The 25,095-nt window shown below is 36.4% G+C and overlaps 1 protein-coding gene across 2 annotated transcripts in view; it reads left to right on the top strand.

The window, feature by feature from the left end:
* LOC108392220 (C-type lectin domain family 4 member A-like) overlaps positions 1-21,777 on the top strand; it is a 28,845-nt gene extending 7,068 nt beyond the window's left edge. For both annotated transcript variants that reach the window (XM_073222609.1, XM_017652315.3), the window contains exons 4-7: positions 2,657-2,758; positions 16,878-17,029; positions 18,140-18,255; positions 19,196-21,777. In XM_073222609.1, coding sequence (XP_073078710.1) covers positions 2,657-2,758; positions 16,878-17,029; positions 18,140-18,255; positions 19,196-19,343 — 518 coding nt within the window. In that variant the 3' untranslated portion in view covers positions 19,344-21,777. The remainder of the gene's footprint in view (positions 1-2,656; positions 2,759-16,877; positions 17,030-18,139; positions 18,256-19,195) is intronic.
* Positions 21,778-25,095: the final 3,318 nt, after the last annotated feature.

Consider the following 25,095-nt stretch of genomic DNA (forward strand, 5'->3'; position numbering starts at 1 on the left):
GGTTAAGGACGCTGACCCTCCACCCCCAGTGCAGTTAAACATTGATGTGTAAGTTTTGACCCCCTAAAAACTTAACTTCTAATAGCCTACTGTTGACCAGAAGCTTTACTAATATCTTAAACAGTTATTTACACACATTTTTATGTTGTATGTATTATGTACTGTATTCTTAAAATAAATAAAGCTAGGGAAAAGAAAATGTTTTTACAAATCTCCAAACCATTTTCCAATATATTTATCAAAAAAAAATCTACGCATAGATGGACCAAGTGTAGCTCAAACCCATGCTGTTCAGGGGTCAAACACAGTTTATATTTAGGTAGCTAGTTTGTTCATTCATTTGGCCGTTCAGTAAGCAATGGTGTCCATCTACTTTACGTCAGGCACTGTGCCAGAGTCCAGACAGAGCCATAGTCCTATGTCTCAGAAAGTTCTGCGAATGATGGTAACCGATCAGATGACCTAGTGGTTATAATATTATATGGCAAGTGTGGTGCAAATAAGCACAGGAGGCTGAGATAGGCTTCCTGAAGGAGATGATGTCTGTAGCTATACCAAGAATGACATGGAGATGTGAGACAGCATAAAAGAATTTGGGAAGTATAAGTGTAAATGACTGGAACATATAGCACTAAGTAAACTGTGAGAAATGAAGTTGTTGGTGGGGGAAGTAAGCAGGGCTCAGATGATGAAGAGTGTTGGTTGTGTAATTCTAGAGTATGGATTGTCTTCTGCTGCTTAATAAACTCATCTAAAATTTACTGGATTAAGATGACTTTTTATCTCCTGAATCTGTGGTTTGGCCATTTGGACTGGGCTCAGCTGGGAGGTACCTTTGCCCTGGCTGAAATCATGCATGCATATGCAGTCAGGTGCCTGCCACTGGCAACTGAGCTTTTGAGGAAGAGGATGTCAGCTGGAATGACATGGGCAATTTGGTTGTTTCTTTGGTAATTCATTAGGTTAGCCTGAGCTTATTCAGATGGTGACCTGTAGGATCCCAAGAGTGAAAGCAGAAGTGAGCAAAGCCTCTTGAAGCTTTGCTTGGAACTAACCAGGGTTGTTCCTGCACATTCTGTTGGCCAAAGGAAGTCCAGATTCAAGGGACTGACTGGAAAAGCTGAGAAGTCATATTGCAACAGGGTTTACAGAGCTGAAAATTGTGGCCATTTTTGCAATGTGTCACAGTCATGGATGCCACTGAAGAATTGTAAAAAGGCAAGTAATTTGACTTATAAAAGTATGCTTTGGCAGAGGTGTGTAAATTGAATATATGAGGACAAAATCAGAAGCAAAAAGAGCTGTTAGAAAGCCAATTCAATGTCCAATTGAGAAATATTAAGAACCTGATCTAAGGCTACTGAAAGAAAAGAGGGGGTCATTATGGGTGATAATGAGAAGGTAGAGAATCAAGACGGTAGAGGTTTGATGAATATTAGACCTTGGCTGAGAGAGGTAAAGTGTGGCTATAATATTTTGAGTTGGTGAACTCAGAAATCATGAAGTTCATCCAAAAATGTAGCTAATGTAGGATGAGCATCAGGTTTGGAATGGAAGATGGTGATTTAAGTTTTGGGCATGTTGAGTTTTATGTGACTGGGAAACTCAACTGGACATGCCTAGCAGGAGGCATATTTGTCTGAATTCAGGAGCAAGGCCTGAGCTTTGGAAGTCATTTACATATAGGTAGCAGTTGAAGCCATGGAGACACATGATATCACTCAGGGAGGGGATTTAGTATGAAAAGGAAGGATTAGTATGGAACACTGGGGAATGTTACATTTTAAAAAAGATGGATGGAGAAAGAGGAGTTTGTAAAGGAGTATAAGAAATAAAGGCAAAAAAGTGAGGCAAAAACAGGAAAGAGTAGTGTCTGAGAGTTAAGGGGAAAGAGAACTGGGGTCAAGTGTTGCAGGAAATCAAAAGGAAAAAAAAACTAGGAAGTGGCCCTAGGATATTACTAACTCATTGCAAGGGTGGTTTTAGTGGAGTGGTGGAAGCAGAAGCCAGCATGTGGTGAGTCAAAGAGCAAATAGGAGGTAAGGAGGAAAGAAAAAGAAAATTCACTTCTAAAGGCAGATGTAAGTTAATTTTGAGGTGGTAGAGTCTTGGGCATGTTAGTGTGCTGAAGAATAAGAGCCAGTGGGGATGGATAGAGCAAAGGAAAGATGATTTAGAGATGCCCTTCCCTCCTCATCAATGTTGGGTCTTTTTTTTTTATTTTATTCTCCACTTTACAAGTAGTTCAGAACTTCTCAGAATTAGCTAAAATTCTCCCCCAAAGATCCATGCTGTGTAATCCTTAGAAGGATGCTTTCTCTCCATTCCCCCTCATCCAAGTCTTAGCCTTTGTATGCATCATACATTTAGTATTGAAGAAAAATATGGACAAGTCCCTTCAGATACAGTATAATGGAACTGTCCCATCCTCTTTCAATTACTGATCTTTTCAGCAATTCCTGGAGAAATCTGTGGTTTCAGAAACCAGTAGAATTAGGGTTACATTGAACGTGGGGTGGTGGGAAATCTTCACAGTCAGGTTTTATCTACTCGTATTGATATTTATAAATTTTGTTCCTATAAAGAATGCACAAAAGTAACAAGAGCAAAGTCATAATGCTACCAGAATAATGAATGGTCTTATTGTCTTTTTCAGTTTTTTTCCAGAAATATTCTGCACTCCTCAAAGAAAAAAAAACCTTAAAAGAACTCACTCACACAGCAATGGAATGTGTACAAGAAAATTTGACCATTGAAGGTAAAAAATGCTGTAACTCTAATTCAGTTGTTGACTATACTGTGTACCCAAATAAATATTTCCAGTAAGACTCACAGGTTGATCATTCTAAGAAGTTGAGTCTCATGGTCATTTTAAGCTTAAAGTTTACAAATATTTGAGACCTAAAATTCTTTCATGCATGTCTTTAACTTGCCTATTTAAAGAAATAGAGCCTTAATTGTGGAAAAGGTGACATTGTTCTTGGATTTCTTCAGCCTTCATTTCTTCTGAACTTTCTGTGCACAGTTGCTTTTTTTGTCACGTTATCAGGTAAAACTCACTTTCTCAAGAGAGATCTAGTCATTTGTGTTTTAGAAAACATACTGTATGGGCATAAAACATTTCTGGGAGAATACATAAAATACTCTTACAGGTTTACCTTTGGACATTAGGGTTGATGACGTTGGAAGAAAGAGAGTTTTAGTTTTATTTAATAAAAATGATGATGATGGTATGAAGATGATTTTAATATAGATGTGAGTTATTTAAATGTAAAAAAACAGACTATTTTTTAAAGAACAGTTTTGTTTTTACTGCAAAATTGAGCAGGTAACACAGAGTTCCTATATCATTCCCCTCCCCTGTGCATACAATTTCCTCAATTATTAACATTTTTCATTAGTATGATTTATCTATTACAACTAATAAACCAATATTGATATCCTATCACTAATTAAAATTCATAGTTCATTCACTTTTCTTTAGTTTTTAATCTAAGTTTTATCTAATGTTGTTTTTCTATTCTAGGATCCTGCCTAGGCTACTGAATTACACTTAGTTTTCATATCTCTTTTGCCTCCTCTTGGCTGTGAAAGTTTCTCAGATGCTCCTTGTTATTGATGACTTTGACAGTTTTGAAGGTTATTGACCAGGTATATTGTAGGATGTCCCTGTATTGGAATTTGTCTGATGTTTTCTAATGATTAGACTGGGCTTATTGGTGTTTAATTTAAGAAGAAGATCACAGGCATAAAGTGCCATTTTCATCACATCCAAGGTAGGCACTGTCAACATAACTTTTTTATTTCAGTTTCCCCTATTGTTTTTTATTTTTTTAATGTTTTTTTTGGTATCATTAATCTACAATTACATGAGGAACATTATGTTTACTAGACTCCCCCCCTCACCAAGTCCACCCCACACACCCCACTACAGTCACTGTCCATCAGCGCAGTAAGATGTTGTAGAATCACTACTTGTCTTCCCTGTGTTGCACAGCCCTCCCCTTTCCCCCACACCCCACATTATACATGCTAATCATAATACCCCTTTATTCTTCCCCGCCCTTATCCCTCCCTACCCTCCCATTCTCCCCAGTCCCTTTCCCTTTGGTAACTGTTAGTCCATTCTTGGATTCTGTGATTCTGCTGCAGTTTTGTTCCTTCAGTTTTTCTTTGTTCTTAGACTCCACATATGAGTGAAATCATTTGATATTTGTCTTTCTCCGCCTAGCTTATTTCACTGAGCATAATACCCTCTAGCTCCATCCATGTTGTTGCAAATGGTAGGATTTGTTTTCTTCTTATGGTTGAATAATATTCCACTGTGTATATGTACCATATCTTCTTTATCTGTTCATCTACTGATGGACACTTAGGTTGCTTCCATTTCTTGGCTATTGTAAATAATGCTGCAATAAACATAGGGGTGCATCTGTCTTTTTCAAACTGAGCTGCTGCATTCTTAGGGTAAATTCCTAGGAGTGAAATTCCGGGGTCAAACAGTATTTCTATTTTGAGTTTTTTGAGGAACCTCCATATTGCTTTCTACAACATTTGCAGCAATTTACATTCCAACCAACAGTGTTGGAGGGTTCCCATTTCTCCGCATCCTTACCAGCATTTGTTATTTCTTGTCTTTTGGATAGTGGCTACCCTAACTGGTGTGAGGTGATATCTCATTGTGGTTTTAAGTTGCATTTCTCTGATGACTAGCAATGTGGAGCATCTTTTCATGTGTCTGCTGGCCATCTGAATTTCTTCTTTGGAGAAGTGTCTGTTCAGATCCTGTGCCCATTTTTTAATTGGATTATATACTTTTTGTTTGTTGAGGTGGGTAAACTCTTTATACATTTTGGATGTTAACCCTTTATCAGATCTGTCATTTATGAATATATTCTCCCATACTGTAGGATGCCTTTTTGTTCTATTGGTGTTGTCCTTTGCTGTACAGAAGCTTTTCAGCTTGATATAGTGCCACTTGTTCATTTTTGCTTTTGTTTTCCTTGCCTGGGGAGATATGTTCATGAAGAAGTTGCTCATGTTTATGTCCAAGAGATTTTTACTTATTTTATTTCTAAGAGTTTTATGGTTTCATGACTTACATTCAGGTCTTTAATCCATTTCAAATTTGCTTTTGTGTATGGGGTTAGACAATGATCCAGTTTCATTCCCTTACATGTAGCTGTCCAGTTTTGCCAACACCATCTGTTCAAGAGGCTGTCATTTCCCCATTGTATGTCCATGGCTCCTTTATCGTATATTAATTGACCATATATGTTTGGGTTAGTATCTGGACTTTCTATTCCGTTTCACTGGTCTGTGGGTCTGTTCTTGTGCCAGTACCAAATTGTCTGGATTACTGTGTCTCTGTAGTAGAGCTTGAAGTTGGAAAGTGCGATCCCCCACCTCCCCTGCTTTATTCTTCCTTCTCAGGATTGCTTTGGCTATTTGGGGTCTTTTGTAGTTCCATAGGAATTTTAGAACTATTTGTTCCAGTTCATTGAAGAATGCTGTTGGTATTTTAATAGGGATTGCATTGAATCTGTAGATTGCTTTAGGCAGGATGGCCATTTTGACAATATTAATTCTTCCTAGCCAAGAGCATGGGATGAGTTTCCATTTGTTAGTGTCCTCTTTAATTTCTCTTAAGAGTGTCTTATAGTTTTCAGGGTATAGGTCTTTCACTTACTTGGTTAGGTTTATTCCTAGGTATTTTATACTTTTTGATGCAATTGTGAATGGGATTGTTTTCCTGATCTCTCTTTCTGCTAGTTCATCATTAGTGTATAGGAAAGCAACAGATTTCTGTGTGTTAATTTTGTATCCTGCAACTTTGGTGAATTCAGATATTTTTTCTAGTAGTTTTGGAGTAGAGTCTTTAGGGTTTTCTATGTACAATATTATGCCATCTGCAAATAGTGACTGTTTGACTTCTTTTTTACCAATCTGGATGCCTTGTATTTCTTTGTTTTGTCTGATTGCTGTGGCTAGAACCTCCAGTACTATGTTGAATAACAGTGGGGAGAGTGGGCATCCCTGTCTTGTTCCCAACCTTAGAGAAAAAGCTTTCAGCTTCTTGCTGTTAAGTATGATGTTGGCTGTAGGTTTGTCATATATGGCCTTTAATGTATTGAGGTACTTGCCCTCTATACCCATTTTCTTGAGAGTTTATATCATGAATGGATGTTGAATTTTGTCAAATGCTTTTTCAGTGTCTATGGAGATGATCGTATGATTTTTGTCCTTTTTGTTGATGTGGTGGATGATGTTGATGGATTTTTGAATGTCGTACCATCCTTGCATCCCTGAGATGAATCCCACTTGGTCATGGTGGATGATCCTTTTGATAAATTTTTGAATTAAGTTTGCTAATATTTTATTGAGTATTTTTGTATCTATGTTCATCAGGGATATTGGTCTGTAATTTTCTTATTTGGTGGGGTCTTTGCCTGGTTTTGGTATTAGGGTGATGCTGGCTTCATAGAATGAGTTTGGAAGTATTCCCTCCTCTTCTATTTTTTGGAAACCTTTAAGGAGAATGGGTATTATGTCTTCTCTATATGTCTGATAAAATTCATAGGTGAATCCATCTGCTCGGGGGTTTTGTTCTTGGGTAGTTTTTTAATTACTGATTCAATTTCATTGCTGGTAATTGGTCGGTTTAGATTTTGTGTTTCTTCGTTGGTCAGTCTTGGAAGGTTGTATTTTTCTAGGAAATTTTCCATTTCTTCTAGGTTTTCCAGCTTGTTAGCATATAGATTTTTATAGTATTCTCTAATAATTCCTTGTATTTCTGTGGGGTCCATCGTGTTTTTTCCTTTCTTTTTTCTGATTCTGTTGTTGTGTGTAGATTCTCTTTTTCTCTTATTAAGTCTGGCTCGGGGCTTATCTATTTTTATTTTCTCAAAGAACCAGGTCTTGGTTTTATTGATTTTTTCTATTGTTTTATTCTTCTCAATTTTATTTATTTCTTTTCTGATCTTTATTATGTCCCTCTGTCTGCTGACTTTGGGCCTCATTTGTTCTTCTTTTTCCAGTTTCAATAATTGTGACTTTATTCATTTGGGATTGTTCTTCCTTTTTTAAATAGGCCTGGATTGTTGTATACTTTCCTCTTAGAACTGCCTTCTCTGCGTCCCACCAAACTTGGGGCTTTGTGCTGTTGATGTCATTTGTCTCCATATATTGTTTGATTTCTATTTTAATTTGGTCATTGATCCATTGATTATTTAGGAGCATGTTGTGAAGCCTCCATGTGTTTGTGAGTCTTTTTGTTTTCTTTGTACAATTTATTTCTAGTTTTATACCTTTGTGATCTGAGAAGTTGGTTGGTATGTCAACATGATTTTTAACTATTGACATTGACTTTGATCACCTGGCTGAAGTTGTTGTGTTTATCAGATTTCTTACTGTAGTTCTTGTTGCCCACTCCCCACTCCCGTGTCTGGCCAGTCACCACCACCAGTACTATACTCTTTGGAGGGAAGTTGCTATGTGCAGTCTGCAATTAAGGATTAGAGATATGCTACCTGTCCTTTGGGGTGGAATATTGTACTAGTCTGCTTGGGCTGCCATAACAAACTCATGAACTGGTGGTTTAAAGAACAGACATTTATTTTTTCACAGTTCTGGAGGCTGAGAGTCTAAGACCAAGGTGCCAGCAGGATTGGTTTTTGTTAAAGCACTTCTCTCTGGCTTTCAAATGGCCAGCTTCTCACAGCATCCTCACATGGCCTTTCCTATGTACTCATGGAGAGACAGAGAGAGAGAAATAGATCTCTGATGTCTCTTCTAGGACACCAGTTCTATTGGATTAGTGCCTCACACTTGTGACCTCATTTAATCCTAATTACCTTCTTAAAGGCTACAAATACATTCATATTAGGGGTTAGGGTGAAACCACCATATGAATTTTGGGGGAACATAATTCAGTCCATAACATTCTATCCTCTAACCACCACCCCCATCAAATTCATATCCTTCTTGCATGCAAAATATATTCAACCTGTCTCAACAGCCCCCATTTATTAACCCATTCTAGTATCAGTTCCAAGTCCAAAGTCTCATTTCAATATAATCTAAGTCAGGTATGGATGAGACTTGAAGTCTGATTCATTAGGAGCCAAATTCCTCTCTAGCTGTGAACCTGCAAAACAGACATGTACTTCCAAAATTCATTGCTAGGACAAACATAGGATAGACATTCCCATTCCAAAAGAGGGAAATCAGGAAGAGAGGGATGATGTGTTCCAAGCAAGTTTAAAACCTAGCAAGGCAAATTCCACTGGATCTTAAGGTCTGAGAATAATCTTCTTTGGCTGCTTCTCTGTTCTCTGTGCCCACTGAAATGGCAGTATCACCACTGTGGTCTTAATAATGGCTTTGTTCCATGACTCTGTGGGCAGCCTTGCCACTGAGACACTGGCAGCAGCATACTGGCCCACTGAAACTGAGGAGGGTCCCTAATCTCTGAAACTAAGGAAACAGCCTTACCCACTTGTGGTGGGAATGGAGAGCCTGATGAATTCTGAATCACCTTTGAGTCATTCTTCCCTTAAATGATAGTGCATGTTTTTAAAGAAATTTCTGTAATGCCTCCCAGAGTGGTTGTACCAATTTACAGTTCTACCAGTAGTGTGTGAGGGTTCCCTTTTCTCCACATCATTGCCAACACTTTGTTATTTCTTCTCTTGTTGATTATCAGCCACTCTGATTCATGTGAGGTGGTATCTCATTGTGGTTGGTGATTTGTATTTCTCTGATGATTGGTGATATTGAGCATTTTTTTCATGTCTGTTGGCCACCTGTGTGTCTTTGCATGAATGGATAAAGAAGATGTGGTACATATATACAAAGGAATGCTACTAAGCCATCAAAAAGAATCTTGCAGTTTTTGACAACATGGTTGGACCTAGAGGGTATTATGTTAAGTGAAATGAGTTAGACAGAGAAAGACAAATACCATATGATTTCATTTATATGTGGAATCTGAAAAATAGAACAAACAAAACAAACAGACTGAGATCCAGAGAACAGACTGGTGGTTGGCATAGGGGAGAGGGGTTGGGGGGATGAGTAAAATAGGTGGAAGGGAAAAAATTAGAATGTTTTATATCTTGATCTGGGTGATGGATACATGAATATATACACATGTAAAAACCCATCAAGCTGTGCACTAAGATTTATGCATTTCATTGTAGGTACCTGAATATTAGAAAAAAAAGAATGCATGCCTGAAGCAAATAGCTCTATTTTCTCATGCTGTAGAATAACAGAAACTCAGTAGATTTCCTTCATTTTGTCTTATTTTCTCTGTCCCGTTTAGTCTCAGTTGGCAGTATTAGGGCTGGCATAGTCCTATTTCAATTTCTGATTTCAGCTGACATGTCTCATTGAATCCATGGGTAATCTATAGAGTAAATGTCCAGCCACATCCTTTGTGTTCTCTCCAGAACACACTTTCTCATTTTTTACAGTACGGAGAGAGAATTTTCCTGATCAAGTTCTGGTTCCTTTTTGCTCAACATTTTCTTCAATCTCTCTCTTTCCTTTTGCATTTTACTATAAGCAGTAAGGAGAAATCAGTCCACAGCTTTAACATCTTGCTTAGAAATCTCCTCAGCTAAATATCTAATGTTGTCACTCACAAGTTATACTTACCACAAAATATTAGAACAAATTCAGCAAATTCTTTGTCATTTTATAATAAGAATTGCCCTTCCTCCACTTTCTAATAACATGTTCCTCATTTCCATCTGATCATCATATTATGCTTATCTTTCCTTTTGTTAAGGTGGGGTATAACATTGATTGATTTGTGAATATTGAACCATCCTTGCATCCCTAGAAAAGATCCCACTTGGTTGTGGGGAATGATCTTGTTAATGTATTTTTGAATTCAGTTTGCTAGTATTTTGTTGAGGATTTGTGTCTATGTTCATCACAGGTGTTAGTCTGTAATTTTCTTTTTTATATTGTCTTGGTCAGGTTTTGGGTCAGGATGATGCTGGCCTTATAGAAGGAACTTGAAAACTTTCCAACCTTTTCAACTTCTTGGAATATCTTGAGGATAGTTGTCAACTCTTAAATATTTGGTAGAATTCACCTGTAAAGCATGTGGTCCTGGACTTTTGTTTGTTGGAAGTTTTTTGATTGCTGGTTCTCTTTTGTCACTTGTATTTGGTGTTCAAGTTTTCTATTTCTTTCTGGTTTAGTCTTGGAAGATTGTATGTTTCTAGGAATTTATCCATTTATTCTAGGTTGTCCAATTTGTTGGCATATAATTTTTCATAGTAGTCTCTTAAAATTGTATTTCTGTCATGTTGTAAATTCTCTTTATCATTTCTGATTTTATTTTATTTGGGACCTCTGTTTCTTAATGAGACTAACTAAAGGTTTATCAATTTTGTTTACCTTTTCAAATAACCAGCTATTATTGATCTTTTGTATTTTTTTAGTTTCATTGATCTTTTGTATTTCTTTTAGTCTCTATTTTATTTATTTTCATTCTGGTGTTTATTATTTCCTTCCTTCTATTATGGGCTTTGTCCTTTTTTCTAGTTTCTTTAGGTGTAAGATTAGATTGTTTGAGATTTTCCTTATTTCCTGAGGTTGGCTTGTATCACTATAAACCTCTCCTTTAGAACTGCTTTTGCTGCATCTCAAAGATTTTGAAGCATCTTGTTTCTATTTTCATTATTATTGAATTATTTTTTGATTTCATCTTTTATTCTTCATTGACCCATTGGTTGTTTAGTAGCATGTTGCTTAGACTCCACCTTTGTGTTTTATCCAGTTTTTTTCTTGTGATTCATTTCCAATTTATTGATTTTCTGTCTGGATGATCTATCCATTCATGTAAGTGGGTGTTAAAGTCCCATCTTATTATTGTATGATTATCAATTTCTCCCTTTGTGTCTGTTAATGTTTGTTTCATATATCTAGGTGCTTTACTGTTGGGTGTGTAGATATTTACAATTATTGCATCTCCTTGCTGTACTGAATGCTTAATCATTATCCTTATTTGTCTCTTATTAGTGATATAAGTACAGCTACTCCAGGTTTTTTTTCCCCATTCACACAGAATGTCTTTTTCTATTTCTTTGGTTTCAGTCTGTATCTTTAAGTCTGAAGTGAGTCTCTTGTAGGCAGCATTTGATGGGTCTTGTTTTTTTTATCCATTTAGTCACCCTGTGTCCTTTGATTGGAGCATTTAGTCCATGGTGTATAGAAAAACAACTGATTTCTGTATATTGACTTTATATCCTGCAATGTTACCGAATTCATTATTAGACTTACTGATTTATTATTAGTAACAGTTTAATCTTTGAGATTTTCAATATGTAAGAGCATATTATCAGCAAATAGCAGTAATTTTACTTCTTCCATTCATTTTTCGGTGCCTTTAATTTCTTTGTTTCACTGATTACTCTAGCTAGGACTTCCAGTACTATGTTGAATAAAAATGGTGAGAGTGGAGATCCTTATCTTGTTCCTGATCTTAGAGAAAAAGCTTTCAATTTTTCTCCATTGAGTATAATGTTAGCTATGGATTTGTTGTATATAGCCTTTATTATGTTGAGATATATTCCATAACTATAACTAATCTGTTGAGGGTTTTTATCGTGAAGTATGTTATGTTTAATGCTTTTTCTGCATGTATTGAGATGATCATATGATTTGTTTTTTTATTGAAGTATCATTGATATACAATCTTATTTTGGTTTCAAGTATATAACAGAGTGATTTGACACTTACCCATATTATTGAATCCTCATCCCCCACTAGTGTGATTACTATCTGTCAACATAGAAAGATATTATGGAATCATTGACTATATTTGTCATGCTGTACCATTGTCACCTTGACTGATTGAGAATTTTTGTGCCCCTTATCCACCTCACCCTTCCCACCCACCCACCACCACCCTTCCCCTATGGTAACCACTAGTCACTTCTCAGTGTCTGTAAGTCTACTGCTGTTTTGTTCATTCTGTTTTGCTTTATTTATATTCCACAAGATGAATAATATATGTACCACACCTTCTTTATCCATTCATCTATTGATGGACACTTAGGTTGCTTCCATATCTTGGCTATCATAAATAAAGCAGTGATAAACATAGCAGAACATATATCTTTTTGAATTAGGAATTTTGTTTTCTTCAGGTAAATTCCTAGAAGTGGAATTATTGGGTCAAATGTTATTTCTACTTTTAGTTTTTTGAGGAACCTCCATATTGCTTTCTACAACATTTGCAGCAATTTACATTCCAACCAACAGTGTTGGAGGGTTCCCATTTCTCCGCATCCTTACCAGCATTTGTTATTTCTTGTCTTTTGGATAGTGGCTACCCTAACTGGTGTGAGGTGATATCTCATTGTGGTTTTAATATGCATTTCCCTGATGATTAGTGATGGGGAACATCTTGTCATGTGTCTTTTGGCCATTTGTACTTCTTCTCTGAAATCTGTTCAGGTATTCTGCCCATTTTTTAGTTGGGTTGTTTGTTTTTTGGGTGTTGAGGCATATGAACTCTTTCTGTGTTTTGGATGTTAACCCCTTACCAGATGAATTGTTTATGAATATATTTTCCCATACTGTAGGTTGCCTTTTTGTTCTGCTGCTGGTGTCCTTTTCTGTACAGAAGATTTTTAGTTTGATATAGTCCCACTTGTTTATTTTTATTTTGTTTCCCTTGCCTGGGCAGATGTGTCCAGGAAAAAATTTCTCATGCTTATATTCAAGAGGTTTTTGCTTGTGTTTTCTTAAAAGAGTTTATGGCTTCATGTCTTACATTTAGGTATTTGATCCATTTTGAGTTTACTATTGTGTATGGAGTTAAACAGTAATACAGTTTGATTCTCTTCTCTTTCATATAGCTGTCCAGTTTTCCCAACACCAGTTATTGAAGAGGCTGTTATTTCCCCATTGTATATTCATGGTCTTTTATTGTATATTAATTGACCATATATATATGTATGTATTTATTTCTGGGTTCTGGGTTCTCTTCTGTTGATCTATGGGTCTATTCTTGTGCCAGTGCCATTCTGTTTTGATTACTGTAGCTTTGTGTTATAGCTTGAAGTCAGGGAGCAGAATACCCCCAGCTTTGTTGTTCTTCTTCAAAATTACTTTGGCTATATTAGGTCTTTTGTGGTTCCATATGAATTTTGCAATTATTTGTTACAGTTCATTGAAAAATACCATTGGTGTTTTTATAGGGATTGCAATGAATCTTCAAATTGCTTTGGGCAGGATGACCATTTTGACAATATTAATTCTTCCTATCCATGAGCACAGGATAGATGGCCATTTATTGGTGTCTTCTTTAATTTCTCTCATGAGTGTCTTATAGTTTTTAGCATACAGGTCTTTCACCTCCTTGGTTAGGTTTATTTGTACGTATTTTATTCTTTTTGATTCAAGAGAGTAGCTTAAAGTAACAGAGTGATCCTACTTCCTCTTTCTTGTTTCTCGTATCATTGCTATTGTTTCATTTATACATTAGCATACATAATTTCATATATTTTTGCTATTATTTTGAGCAAACTGTCATCTATTAAGTCAATTAAGAATACAAAAGATTAAAGTTCTTATTTTACCTTCATTATTCCTTCTTTGGTAATCATCCTTTTTAATGTAGATCCATGTTTTTCTGACCTACATTATTTTCCTTTTCTCTAAAGAACTTACTTTAACATTTCTTGGAATGCAGATCTACTGGCTTCACATTCCCTCAACTTTTGTTTTCTGAAGGAGTCCTTTTTTTATCCTCATCTTTGAAGGTTAATTTTGCAGGGTACAGAATTAGGGTGGAATTTTTTTCTCTCAACACTTTAAACTTTTCACTTCACTCTCTTCTTGCCTCCATGGTTTCTGAGAAATCTACTGTAATATCTTTGCTCCTCTATAGGTACTTGATTTTTTTACTCTGACTTCCTTAAGGATTTTTCTTTGTCTTTGATTTGATTCTGCCTGATTTTACTTGACTTTGTAGTTGACTATGATATGTTGAGGTGTATTTTTCTTCAGCATTTATCCTGCTTGGTGTTCTCTTGAGCTTCCCATATCTGAAATTTGATATCTGTCATTAATTTTGGGGACATTTTTGAACCTATTGTTTGAATATTTCTTCTGTTTTTTACCTTTATTCTCCTTCTAATTTTCCCATTAAGTAAATGTTACACCTTTTGTATCTGCTCCACATTTCTTGGATATTCTGCCCTGACTTTTTTTTCTTTCATTTTCTTTCTCTTTGCTTTTTATTTTTGGAGGCTTCTATTGAGATATTCTCATGCTCAGAGATTTCTTTTACTCAGCTATGATCTGTCTACTAATCAACTCACTAAAGGCACTTTTCCTTTTTATTGTAGTATTTTTGATCTCTGGCATTTCTTTATGGTTGTCTTTTGGATGGTAGCCATCCTTACTGGTGTGAGCTGATATCTCATTGTAGTTTTAATTTGCATTTCTCTGATGACAAGCAATGCGGAGCATCTTTTCATGTGTCTGTTGGCCATCTGAGTTTCTTCTTTAGAGAACTGTCTATTCAGCTCCTCTGCCCCTTTTTTAATTGGATTATTTGCTTTGATCCATTTTGAATTTACTTTTGTGTATGGGGTTAGACAGTGATCCAGTTTCATTCTCTTACATGTAGCTGTCCAGTTTTGCCAACACCAGCTGTTGAAGAGACTGTCATTTCCCCATTGTATGTTCATGGCTCCTTTATCATATATTAACTGACCATATATGTTTGGGTTAATGTTTGGAGTCTCTATTCTGTTCCACTGGTCTGTGGCTCTGTTCTTGTGCCAGTACCAAATTGTCTTGATTACTGTGGCTTTGTAGTAGAGCTTGAAGTTGGGGAGTGAGATCCCCCCCCCCCCACTTTATTCTTCCTTCTCAGGATTGCTTTAGCTAGTCAGGGTCTTTGGTGTTTCCATATGAATTTTTGAACCATTTTTTCTAGTTCATTGAAGAATGCTGTTGGTAATTTGATAGGGATTGCATCGAATCTGTATATTGTTTTGGGCAGGATGGCCATTTTGACAATATTAATTCTTCCCAGCCAGGAGCATGGGATGAGTTTCCATTTGTTAGTGTCCTCTTTAATTTCTCTTAAGAGTGTCTTATAGTTTTCAGAGTATAAGTCTTTCACTTCCTTGGTTAGGTTTATTCCTACATATTTTATTCTTTTTGATGCTATTGTGAATGGAATTGTTTTCCTGATTTCTCTTTCTATTAGTTCATTGTTAGTGTATAGGAAAGCCACAGATTTCTGTGTGTTAATTTTGTATCCTCCAACTTTGCTGAATTCAGATATTAGTTCTAGTAGTTTTGGAGTGGAGTCTTTGGACTGTGGGTCTTTTTGTTTTTGTTTTTGTTTTGCCTTTTAGTATATCTTGTAATTTTTTCTCATTAGCTGTACATGACATACTGAGTAAAAGGAACTTGTGTAAATACACCTTTAGTAATGTGGTGGTGAGGTGTGTGCAGGGAGGGGAAGCATTTTACAGTTCTATGCCTGGTCTCATTTTTTCAGTGAGTCTTTGCCTCTGGGCTTTGAATGTAAAGTGCTTCTCAGCTGTTTTGGTTACTTGCCTTAAAGTGGGACAGGATGGCTAGAGTGGGCTGGAGTTGGGTATTTCCCTTCCCTTTCCTTAGTCAGGCTCTGATAAAACCACAGTCGGCTAGGCTCTGGTAAGATAGTTTCTCCTGATGGCAAACCTTGTTGAGAATAGAATGCACTGGTATATTTCAAAATGGTACATATTCCCCTCTTCTTGCCAGAAGCATGAGAGGACTTTTCTCAGATATTCACAGTGAGAACCTGGCAGAGCTCAAGGAGGTAAACTCAAAAGTTTTGCCCTTCTCCATCGCTGACTGGATCATCCTGGAATTTTTTTCATTAGATTTGTCCACACTGACCTTACAACAATTCAGCCATTACAGTTCAGGTTTCTCTTCCCTGGAGCTGGTTCCCACGGAGGTTTCAGCTCCTGGGTTTCTCATCCAGTAAACTGTAATTCTCTGTATTTGCTTATCCAATTTTGAAGGCAGTGGTTTGCTCTGTGAAGGGTTGTTGATACTCTGTTCAGCTTTTTGCCTGTTGTTAGAGTGGAGTAGTGACTTCCAAGCTTCTTTCTTACACGCCAAAATGGAAACTGAAAGACTATTTATTTATTTACTATTTTTAGTCTATTTTGTCTCTATTGTTCGATTGGATAATTTCTTAGTTTTTCAATTCACTGATTTCTCTGTCCTCTCCATTCTGCTGATGAGCTCATCCACTGAACTTTTTGTTTTGGTTATTATATTTTTCAATTATAAAATTCAATTGGTTTTTCTTTATGCTTTTATTTGCTGAAGTTTTCTATTTCTTTGCTGAGGCTTTCTATTTTTTCATTACGTTCAAACATATTTGTTTTTTTTGTTGAAGCATGTTTGTCATACTTTCTTTAAAATCTTTGTCAAATAATTTTAGTATCTCTGTTATCTTGGTATTGACATATATTTTCTTTTTTAAAAATTAATTCTGAGAACTTCATGGTTCTTGGTATAATGAGTGATTTTCCAATGAAGCATGGACATTTTTATATTATGTTCTGAGAGTCTGGAACTTATTTAAACCTTCTGTTTTAGTTGGATTTTCCTGACACCCCTCTGGCAAGGGAAAGGGGTCTCTGCCTTGTCACTGCCTGATGTAGGTGGACTTGACTTCCTTGACACCAGATGGGCAGTGACTCCATGTTACTGCTGGGTGAAATGGCAGTTCCAATTTCTGTGTGGTCTCCCTTGGTCCTTAATTTTAATAATACACACACTTAAAAAATTACTTTTATTATAATGCACGTTTATATATTCTCTCAATACAGAGAAAGACTGGAGCTGCTGCCCAAAGAATTGGAAGCCATTTGGTTCCAACTGCTACTTTATTTCTACTGTAGTAAAAAATTGGACTGAAAGTGAGAAGAACTGCTTAGGAATGAAGGCTCACCTACTGGTGATCAACAGCAAGGATGAGCAGGTACTTACTACAGATAAGGGACTCAGGAGCCCTACCTGGCTTTTGTACATACACCTCTCTTGTCTAATTTTTTGTTTTATTGTTTGGGGATAATGGTGCTATGACAGAAGGCTCTTGGCAAAATGATTAGGAAAGGCTACCAAGGCCTTTACATTCCATACCTTCTTCCTGTTTCCATAAACTAGCCTCTTCCAAAATAAATTGGGGAATCTAAACTATAAAATGTGGAGTTGGAGTAGAAGGATAAAAATATGTCAGACTGAAATATCAGTTTATTAGTTCAACATGCAAATGTTTTGTAAATTAACTTTTTAACAGAGGAGGGGTATCAGATCAAATAGGGAAATAAAGTTCAATCATGAGGAGTCACAATCAACAATCAGAAATGAAGTTAAAGAATTTCCAAAGTTATGAAAGGAAAAAGATTTAATCTGCAAACATTTTCTAATGCATCACTTTGTGCCATGTCTTCATTACCATCTCTTAGTGAAGAAAAGAGGGGAAGTGAGTCTGAGATGAGAATTCATTATGGTCATGGATAGAAAGTGCTTCCATAGGTATTGAACATTGCAGTGATCTAAATATTTGTGTCTCCAAAATTCATATTTTGAAATCCTAACCCCCAAAGATGATGGTATTAGGAGATAGGGTCTTTGGGAGGTAATGAGGATGGAGCCTTCATGAATGGGATTAGTGTTCTTATAAAAATGAGACCACACACAGCTACCTTGCCCCTTCTATTATGTGAAGACATGGTGAGAAGGTGCCAGCTGCAAACCAGGAAGAGAGCCTTCACCCAACCACGCTAGTACCCTGATCTGCGACTTCCCACCTCCAGAACTGTCAGAAATAAACCTCTGTTGTTCAAAAGCCACCCAGTCTGTGCAATTTTGTTACAGCAGTCTGAGAAGACTAAGACAAACATCATGCTTGCTAGGGTTATCCTCGATCCTGTCCTGCTCAGCCAGGGAAGATTTGGGCTCCTGGGCAGGGCCGCCCTCCAGGGAGCGGCTCCTCCTGGGTCCTCCCCTTTTCTTCTCCCTCAGGCCATAGGAACTCAGTTCTAGCTGAATATTTAAAAGTTCTGACTCCTTTCTTTTCTTCCCTCAGGATTTCATTACCAAGAATCTGTATACACAACACGCTTATTTTATAGGACTGTCAGACCCAGAAGGGAAGCACCAGTGGCAGTGGGTTGATCAGACACAGTACAGTCAAAGTGTCACGTGAGTATAGGAATCCTGTCTTTGGTCATACGGGAATTTTAGGGTGTTCCAACCATCAGTTATTACATAAAATATCTCACTCTTCCCATTTAATCATCACAAGAACTCTATGAGATACACATTAATGTTTTTCCCACTTAGAGATGAAGAAACTGAGTTTAAAGAGTTTTGGTAACACAGCAGAGGTTATCCAGCAGTGGGAACTGTGGTCCTCAAACTTAGCTCAATTCGATACCAAAAAACCCTGCTTTTACCATACATTATATCTCTAAACATAACAAAAATTCATGCCAATTAAGACCACAACTAATTATTAAGATTTAATATCTCTCATAAAACTAATAAACAAATTCTGATACCTATGATATCTCATACTTATGGGGTCTTTTTAAATTAAGTACCTTAGTATATTTTAGCACATTACCACCTTTGATCTTCACATCACTGTGTGAAACATGTAGGAATATTATTGTAGTCTCTTTTTAAATTATGGAAATTAGGAAAATTAAATTACTTGTCCAGGATAACAGGGATCATAGCAGATTCAGAGGTTTTAACTAGTTCTTCAGTCTCCAAAAGCAGGTGCACAAAGAAAAGAAGCTACAGTGACACTTGGTTCTAGGGTGAAATCTTTTTGTCACTAAGGACAGTCCCCTGGGAGCAGGACATAATGATGGACAGATAGAAGGGAGCCTCTGGGATGTCTGCTGGGAGAATCTTTAATACAATCAGAAGACAGTGCTGGGTGAGAGAAGCACAGCTTTGAAGGGAAATGCCAGAGACTTAGATGGAGAGAAACTGTGTGGAAGTGGGGAAAGAATGATGTGGGCATATCTGACCTTGGCTTCTACACAGTTCAACCACAGCCCTGTCTCCAACTGTCTCTAAGCCTTTTCAAAGCACTATTAAAAAAAATCCTCATCATTTTTTTCCCTTTCAGATTCTGGCACTCAGGTGAACCCAGTAATCCTGAGGAGGGTTGTGTTTTGCTAAATTTTCGTTCTTATTCAAGATCCTGGGGCTGGAATGATATCCCTTGCCATGAACAACAGATGTCACTCTGCAAGATGAGGAAGATCTACCTGTGAATTAAACATTCTGCATGAGCATGTGGTTGTATTGGTATCCACCATTATAATAGCTGATATGCTTTTTCTATCCACGTGAAGTCTTGTGTGAAGGATCTCCATAGAATTTTTCAGTAGGCTGTCACCCACTCCACTTATGATAGAATCAGTGTACGCATTCATTTATAAAATGAACATATATTGAACATTTCCCATCTTCAGACCTTATACTGGAGACCAGTGGGGGAGCATGCACCTCCTCTCCTCTTTGTCAGACTCCTAAGGGGTTAGGTACTTTTATAGTCATGTGATGTGGCTCCTCTGTCTGTCTGGATTTTTCTCTTTATGAGTTGGTCAAAAGCAAGATAATCCTAGCCATTACTTTCCATTTCTCCCAGACATCCTTAGTACCTCTAAGTGAAAGCATATTCTGTAACAGTTCAGTATCATACACATCAACGGAAGTTAAGTTCCAGCTTTGGCCCAGGAGACTCTTAGGGATCATTAACATTCTCTGTTTGGTCTTGGACTGTCACTTAACAGCAGGGTACAGGCCAAGGGAAATCAGAAATCGAGTATTAGAGATTTAAAATAAGAGAACTGAGATTAGAAGTTATTACTGATAAGAGGACATGGATTTGTATTCATCTAGTATTCTAGTAGTTTTTTCTTGTTTTATAGTTTCTAAATGTGAATTTCCACTCAAAATGGCTCCTGGTTTATTTATATTTCCCTGTTTACTAAAGTTCTTACAGATGATTTTCTTTTTATTATAATATAAAATACATCATGTTTGCAATTAAGCCTGTTATTCATTGCCTTAATATGGTAATTGTAATTGATCATGATAAAGCTGACTCTAGCCATTGGCTTTCCCAATATGACCTTCTGAGATTCACTCTGATTATCTTGACGCAACTGAGTAATTACATTTGCCACTCATTTTCTGACTATATCTGAAAATGAGGAATTTTTATACAGTTTGGTCTTATCCCTCATGTATAGAATTTATCAGTTTACTTCCCAGAGAGCAACTTACTAACAATTCTGGGAGAATTCTAGGGGAACTTATTTATAATGAGCTTTTCCCATTATCATTTCATTAATATGGGGATGGTGTAAAGGGAGGGCATAAAGAACCAGTTTACTGAATGCCTTTGATTGGCAGAATAGAGGATGTACTTGAACTGGAGCAAAATGGAGAATGGTGATTATTAGTCACTGCTGGGTCTTTTCTCTAACTCCCACCTTATATTTTCTGAATGTGGTGCAGATCCTATTTTCTTTAATTTTCCCTAGAGCATCAGTAAGTCAAGACTGTGGGTAATAGATTTCATGTAATATTTGTGTTTAAACAGTGGTATTAAAGTGAAGAAGCATCCAACTGACTCCCAATCAGTGGACAGAATTGTGAAAAATAATAAAATCACTTTAAGCCACTAAGTTTTGGGAGTGGTTTATTATTCAATAATGTATAACTGAAACACCTTTGACCTATGTTACAGTTTTGAACCAAATTCTGAAAATAGTGACATATATTCAATCATGCTGCTGTCTCTAAAAAGATTAGTGACAATTTTAAAATGAGAGTAGATGAATTTTACCTTAGTGAATAAAATGCAATATTAAGGTGTTGACTTTTTATCATTTAATTCCTATTATTGTATAGTGGGCATATTATATTATATCATAGGTATGCGGTTCTTAAATTTTCAATATTAAATGGGCATATGCTACATTATTTTTGTTGTTAAAGGTGTGTAATCAGAAATCGTTTTGAGATCACTCTTCTAGAAGATGAATCTCAAAATGCTTAATGAAAGTTTAGGTACATGTTCTCTCTAAGGTGAAAGAAAAAGACAGGCTCCATTCAGAACTGTTAGAATAAAATGTGTTTATGTGTTGGTTTATTTGGCAGATATGTTTAAGTCTGTAAATGAAATATAACTTAGAATTTGAGGCTCTATTTTAATCTTTACAATTGCTGTTAAAAGCAAATAATCCTGGAAACAAAGGAGTCTACCAACACTTGAAGCCCTTTTGGTCAATCTGCCACTTAGTAAGTAGAAGATGAAGCTGACACTGAATGCACAGTACTAGCTTTTGCCCATTGGAATTAAAATGATCAGCCTGGATGATTTCTCTGATGGTGGGAATCTGCTGAAACCTGACAACTCTTAGGGCCTATTTAATGTCATTTTGTTTAGATAATTTAATACTGAAACATGGAGTAATACTTCTTTCTTTGTTAAAATGGAAATCGTCAATCATGAACACTTTGTCAAAGATGAATTCAATGACTCAAGGATGGAAATAATAATGTAAGAATTCAAATTTATAAGCCAAATGTCCAGTATAAGGGTTTGGAATCATGTTCTGTCTGCACAGTGAAATGCTCTGCATCAGTTAAAACTGTAGCAAATGGAACTTGATAATAAAGAACCAGTGTTGAGTGTTGTGGTAATTGTTGACCTCTTTATCCCTTCTCCTTACAAATAAATGTCTGTGTTGTTCAGAGAAAGAAATGTCTATCTTTTGTGCAGCCCATGTGTTTTGGGATCTCACATCCAGCTCTGTGGGTGGATATTGATTAACCCAAGACAATCAAAACAATCACCTGAGTGGTTGGCTTAGGACACGCAGGAATTTTCCAAGTCATGCTAATGAATCACCTTTCCTTCGTCCCAGGAGTCAGAACTAATCTCCCTCTCCCCAAGACTATGTCCCAAAGAATATGAACAGAGAATTACATAGTCCTGCGTCCTACTGACCCATCACCAGAATATCATGCAGAGTATTCCCACTGCCCCAATTGCCTATTCATTTCTCTCCACCTCCTCTCAGCAACCATTGATCTTTTTATTTGCTCCATAGTTTTGCCTTTGCCAGATGTCATATGGTCGGAATTATAAAGCATGTAGCCTTTTCAAATTGGTTTCTTTCACTTAATAATAAGTATTTAAGGGTTCATCCATGTCTTTCTGTGGCTTGATAGCTTGTTTGTTTTTAGTATCGAATATATTCCTCTATGGGATGTACCACAGTTTATTTATCCATTCACTTAGTGAAGGACATTCGTGGTTGCTTCCAAGTTTTGTCAGTTATTAATAAAGTTGCTATAAACATCTGTGTGCATGTTTTTGTGTGCTCATAAATTTTCAACTGCTTTGGGTAAATACCAGGGGATGTGATTACTGGATTGTATGGTAAAGGTATTTTAGTTTGTAAGAAACCTCAAAATTGTATTCCAAAATACCTTATCATTCTGAATTCCCACCAACAATGATTGAGAGTTCCTATCTCTCCACATCATGACTAATAATTGATTTGGGCCATTCTAATAGGTGTGCAGTGGTATTTCATTGTTTTCATTTGCTTTTCCTTGATCACATACAATGTGGAGCACATTTTCATATGCTTATTTGTACCTGTCTGTCTTCTTTGGTGAGGTGTGTTCAGGTCTTTGGCCCATGATTTTTATTGATATATAAACACATTAGTTTCAAGTGTACAGCACAGTGGTTCAGCAGTTACCCATATTATAAATCCTCACCCCCACTAGCACAGCTACTATCTGTCAACATAGGAAGATGTTACAGAATCATTGGCTATATTCTCCATGTACTAATATCCCCATGACCAGCCTACATTATGCTTGAGAATTTTTGTGCCCCTTTATCCCCCTCACCTTCCCCACCCATCCACCCATCCTAACCCTCCCTCCTGGTAACCACCAGTCCCTTCTCAGTGTCTATGAGTCTATTGCTGTTTTGTTAATTCTGTTTGGCCTTATATTTACATATTCCACAAGTAAGTGAAATCATATAGCATTTGTCTTTCTCCACCTGGCTTATTTCACTGAGAATACCCTCTAGCTCCATCCACGTTGTTGGAAAAGGCAGGATTTCTTTTCTTTTTATGGTTCAATAGTATTCCATTGTGTATATGCACCACCTCTTCTTTATCCATTCATCTACTGATGGACACTTGGGTTGCTTCCGTATCTTGGCTATTGTAAATAATACAGTAATAAATATAGAAGTGAATATATATTTTGGATCAGGAATTTTGTTTTCTTTGGGTAAATTCCTAGAAGTGGAATTACTGGGCTGTATGGTATTTCTATTTTTAGTTTTTTGAGGAACCTCCATACTGCTTTCCATAGTGGCTGCACCAATTGACATTCCCACCAACAGTGTAGGAAGGTTCCTATTTCTCTGCATCCTCGCCAACACTTGTTATTTTTTGTGTTTTGAACAGTGACTATTCTAACTGGTGTGAGCTGATGTTTCATTGTGGTTTTAACTTGCATTTCCCAGATGATTAGCAATGAGGAGCATCTTTTCATGTGTTTGGCCCATTTTTAATTGGGTATTTCCTTACTGTTGAGTTTTAAGAGTTCTTTGTGTATTTTGGGTAATAGTTCTTTATCAGATACATCTTTTGCAAATATTTTCTTCCAGTCTGTCACTTGTCTTCTAACTCTCTTGACACTTTTGCAGAGCAGAAAATTTTCACTTCAATGAAGTCCAGCTTATCAGTTCTTTCTTTCATGGATCATGTCTTGGTGTTGTATCTAAAAAGGTACCACCATACTCGGGGTTGTTTGTTATCTCCTGGGAGTTTTATAGTTTTGCATTTTACATTTAAGTCCATGATCCATTTTGAGTTAGTTTTTGTGAAGGATGTAAGGTCTGTGTGTAGATTCCTGGTTTTGCACATGGATGTTTAATTTCAGCACCTTTTGTTGAAGAAAGTATCTTTACTTCATCATATTGCCTTTTTTAATATTCCACATATAAGTGATCTCATATGATATTTTTTTTGTATGACTTATTTCACTTCAGTATAGTGCCCTTGATGTCCATCCATGTTGTTGCAAATGACAAGGTTCCATTCTTTGTTTATGGCTGAATAATATTCCATTATATATATATATATATATAATGGAATATTATATATATTCCAATATATATATACACCACAGTTTATCCATTTGCAAATGTATATTTTGAAATCAAAACAATTATTTAAAAATACAGTTTTTCATAATGTGGCTTTCCTTTCTTCAAATATTCCAGAAGAGCCTTTCAAAAGCTTCAGAATTTTATAAAATGTTTTGAATGCTACAGTCTTTCTGTAAATTCCAATACCTTAAAGGGACTAGCATTGATAATCTTTTAAACATCAATCTTATTTTATAAAGTGCTAACTTTTCATTGTAGATTGATAACAAATATTTTGTAATGAAACATAAGGAAGTTAGACTATATAGATTTTTTGACCAACTGGTTTCAAAGGAAGTGACAACACTGACTGGAGTAAAGAAATATTTCCTGGAAGGAATTAAAACACACACACACGCAAACATACACACAGACACACACACACACAGACACATATTCCCCCCCAACACACTTCAAAAGCAAAATTCCAACAGTGAAGCTGTTGCTTTTTTGGAGCAATATTTACCTCAATTTGAGTGAGGGTCATTCTGTTTAAAAACATAGTAACTTAAAAATCTTGCCCAGCTCTAGCGATTACAAACTAAGTTGTACTTGGCTCATTAAATGACTCTGACATTCATTGAGGATTCTAGTTTATTCTTCCTTTTAGGTAAGTGAGTTGTAGATCACTGTGTCAGGGAATTTTGAATGAAATGTATGTCCCTATTTGAAGAGTTTCAGAAGATGTGCCTGGAAATGTAGCAGTTTGCATGGAACAAAATCTCTCCATTTTTTCCCTCCTCCCCTTATCCTTTATACATGGGAGA

The sequence above is a fragment of the Manis javanica genome, chromosome 15 (genome assembly GCF_040802235.1).
Source record: "Manis javanica isolate MJ-LG chromosome 15, MJ_LKY, whole genome shotgun sequence".
Taxonomy (NCBI): Eukaryota; Metazoa; Chordata; class Mammalia; order Pholidota; family Manidae; genus Manis; species Manis javanica.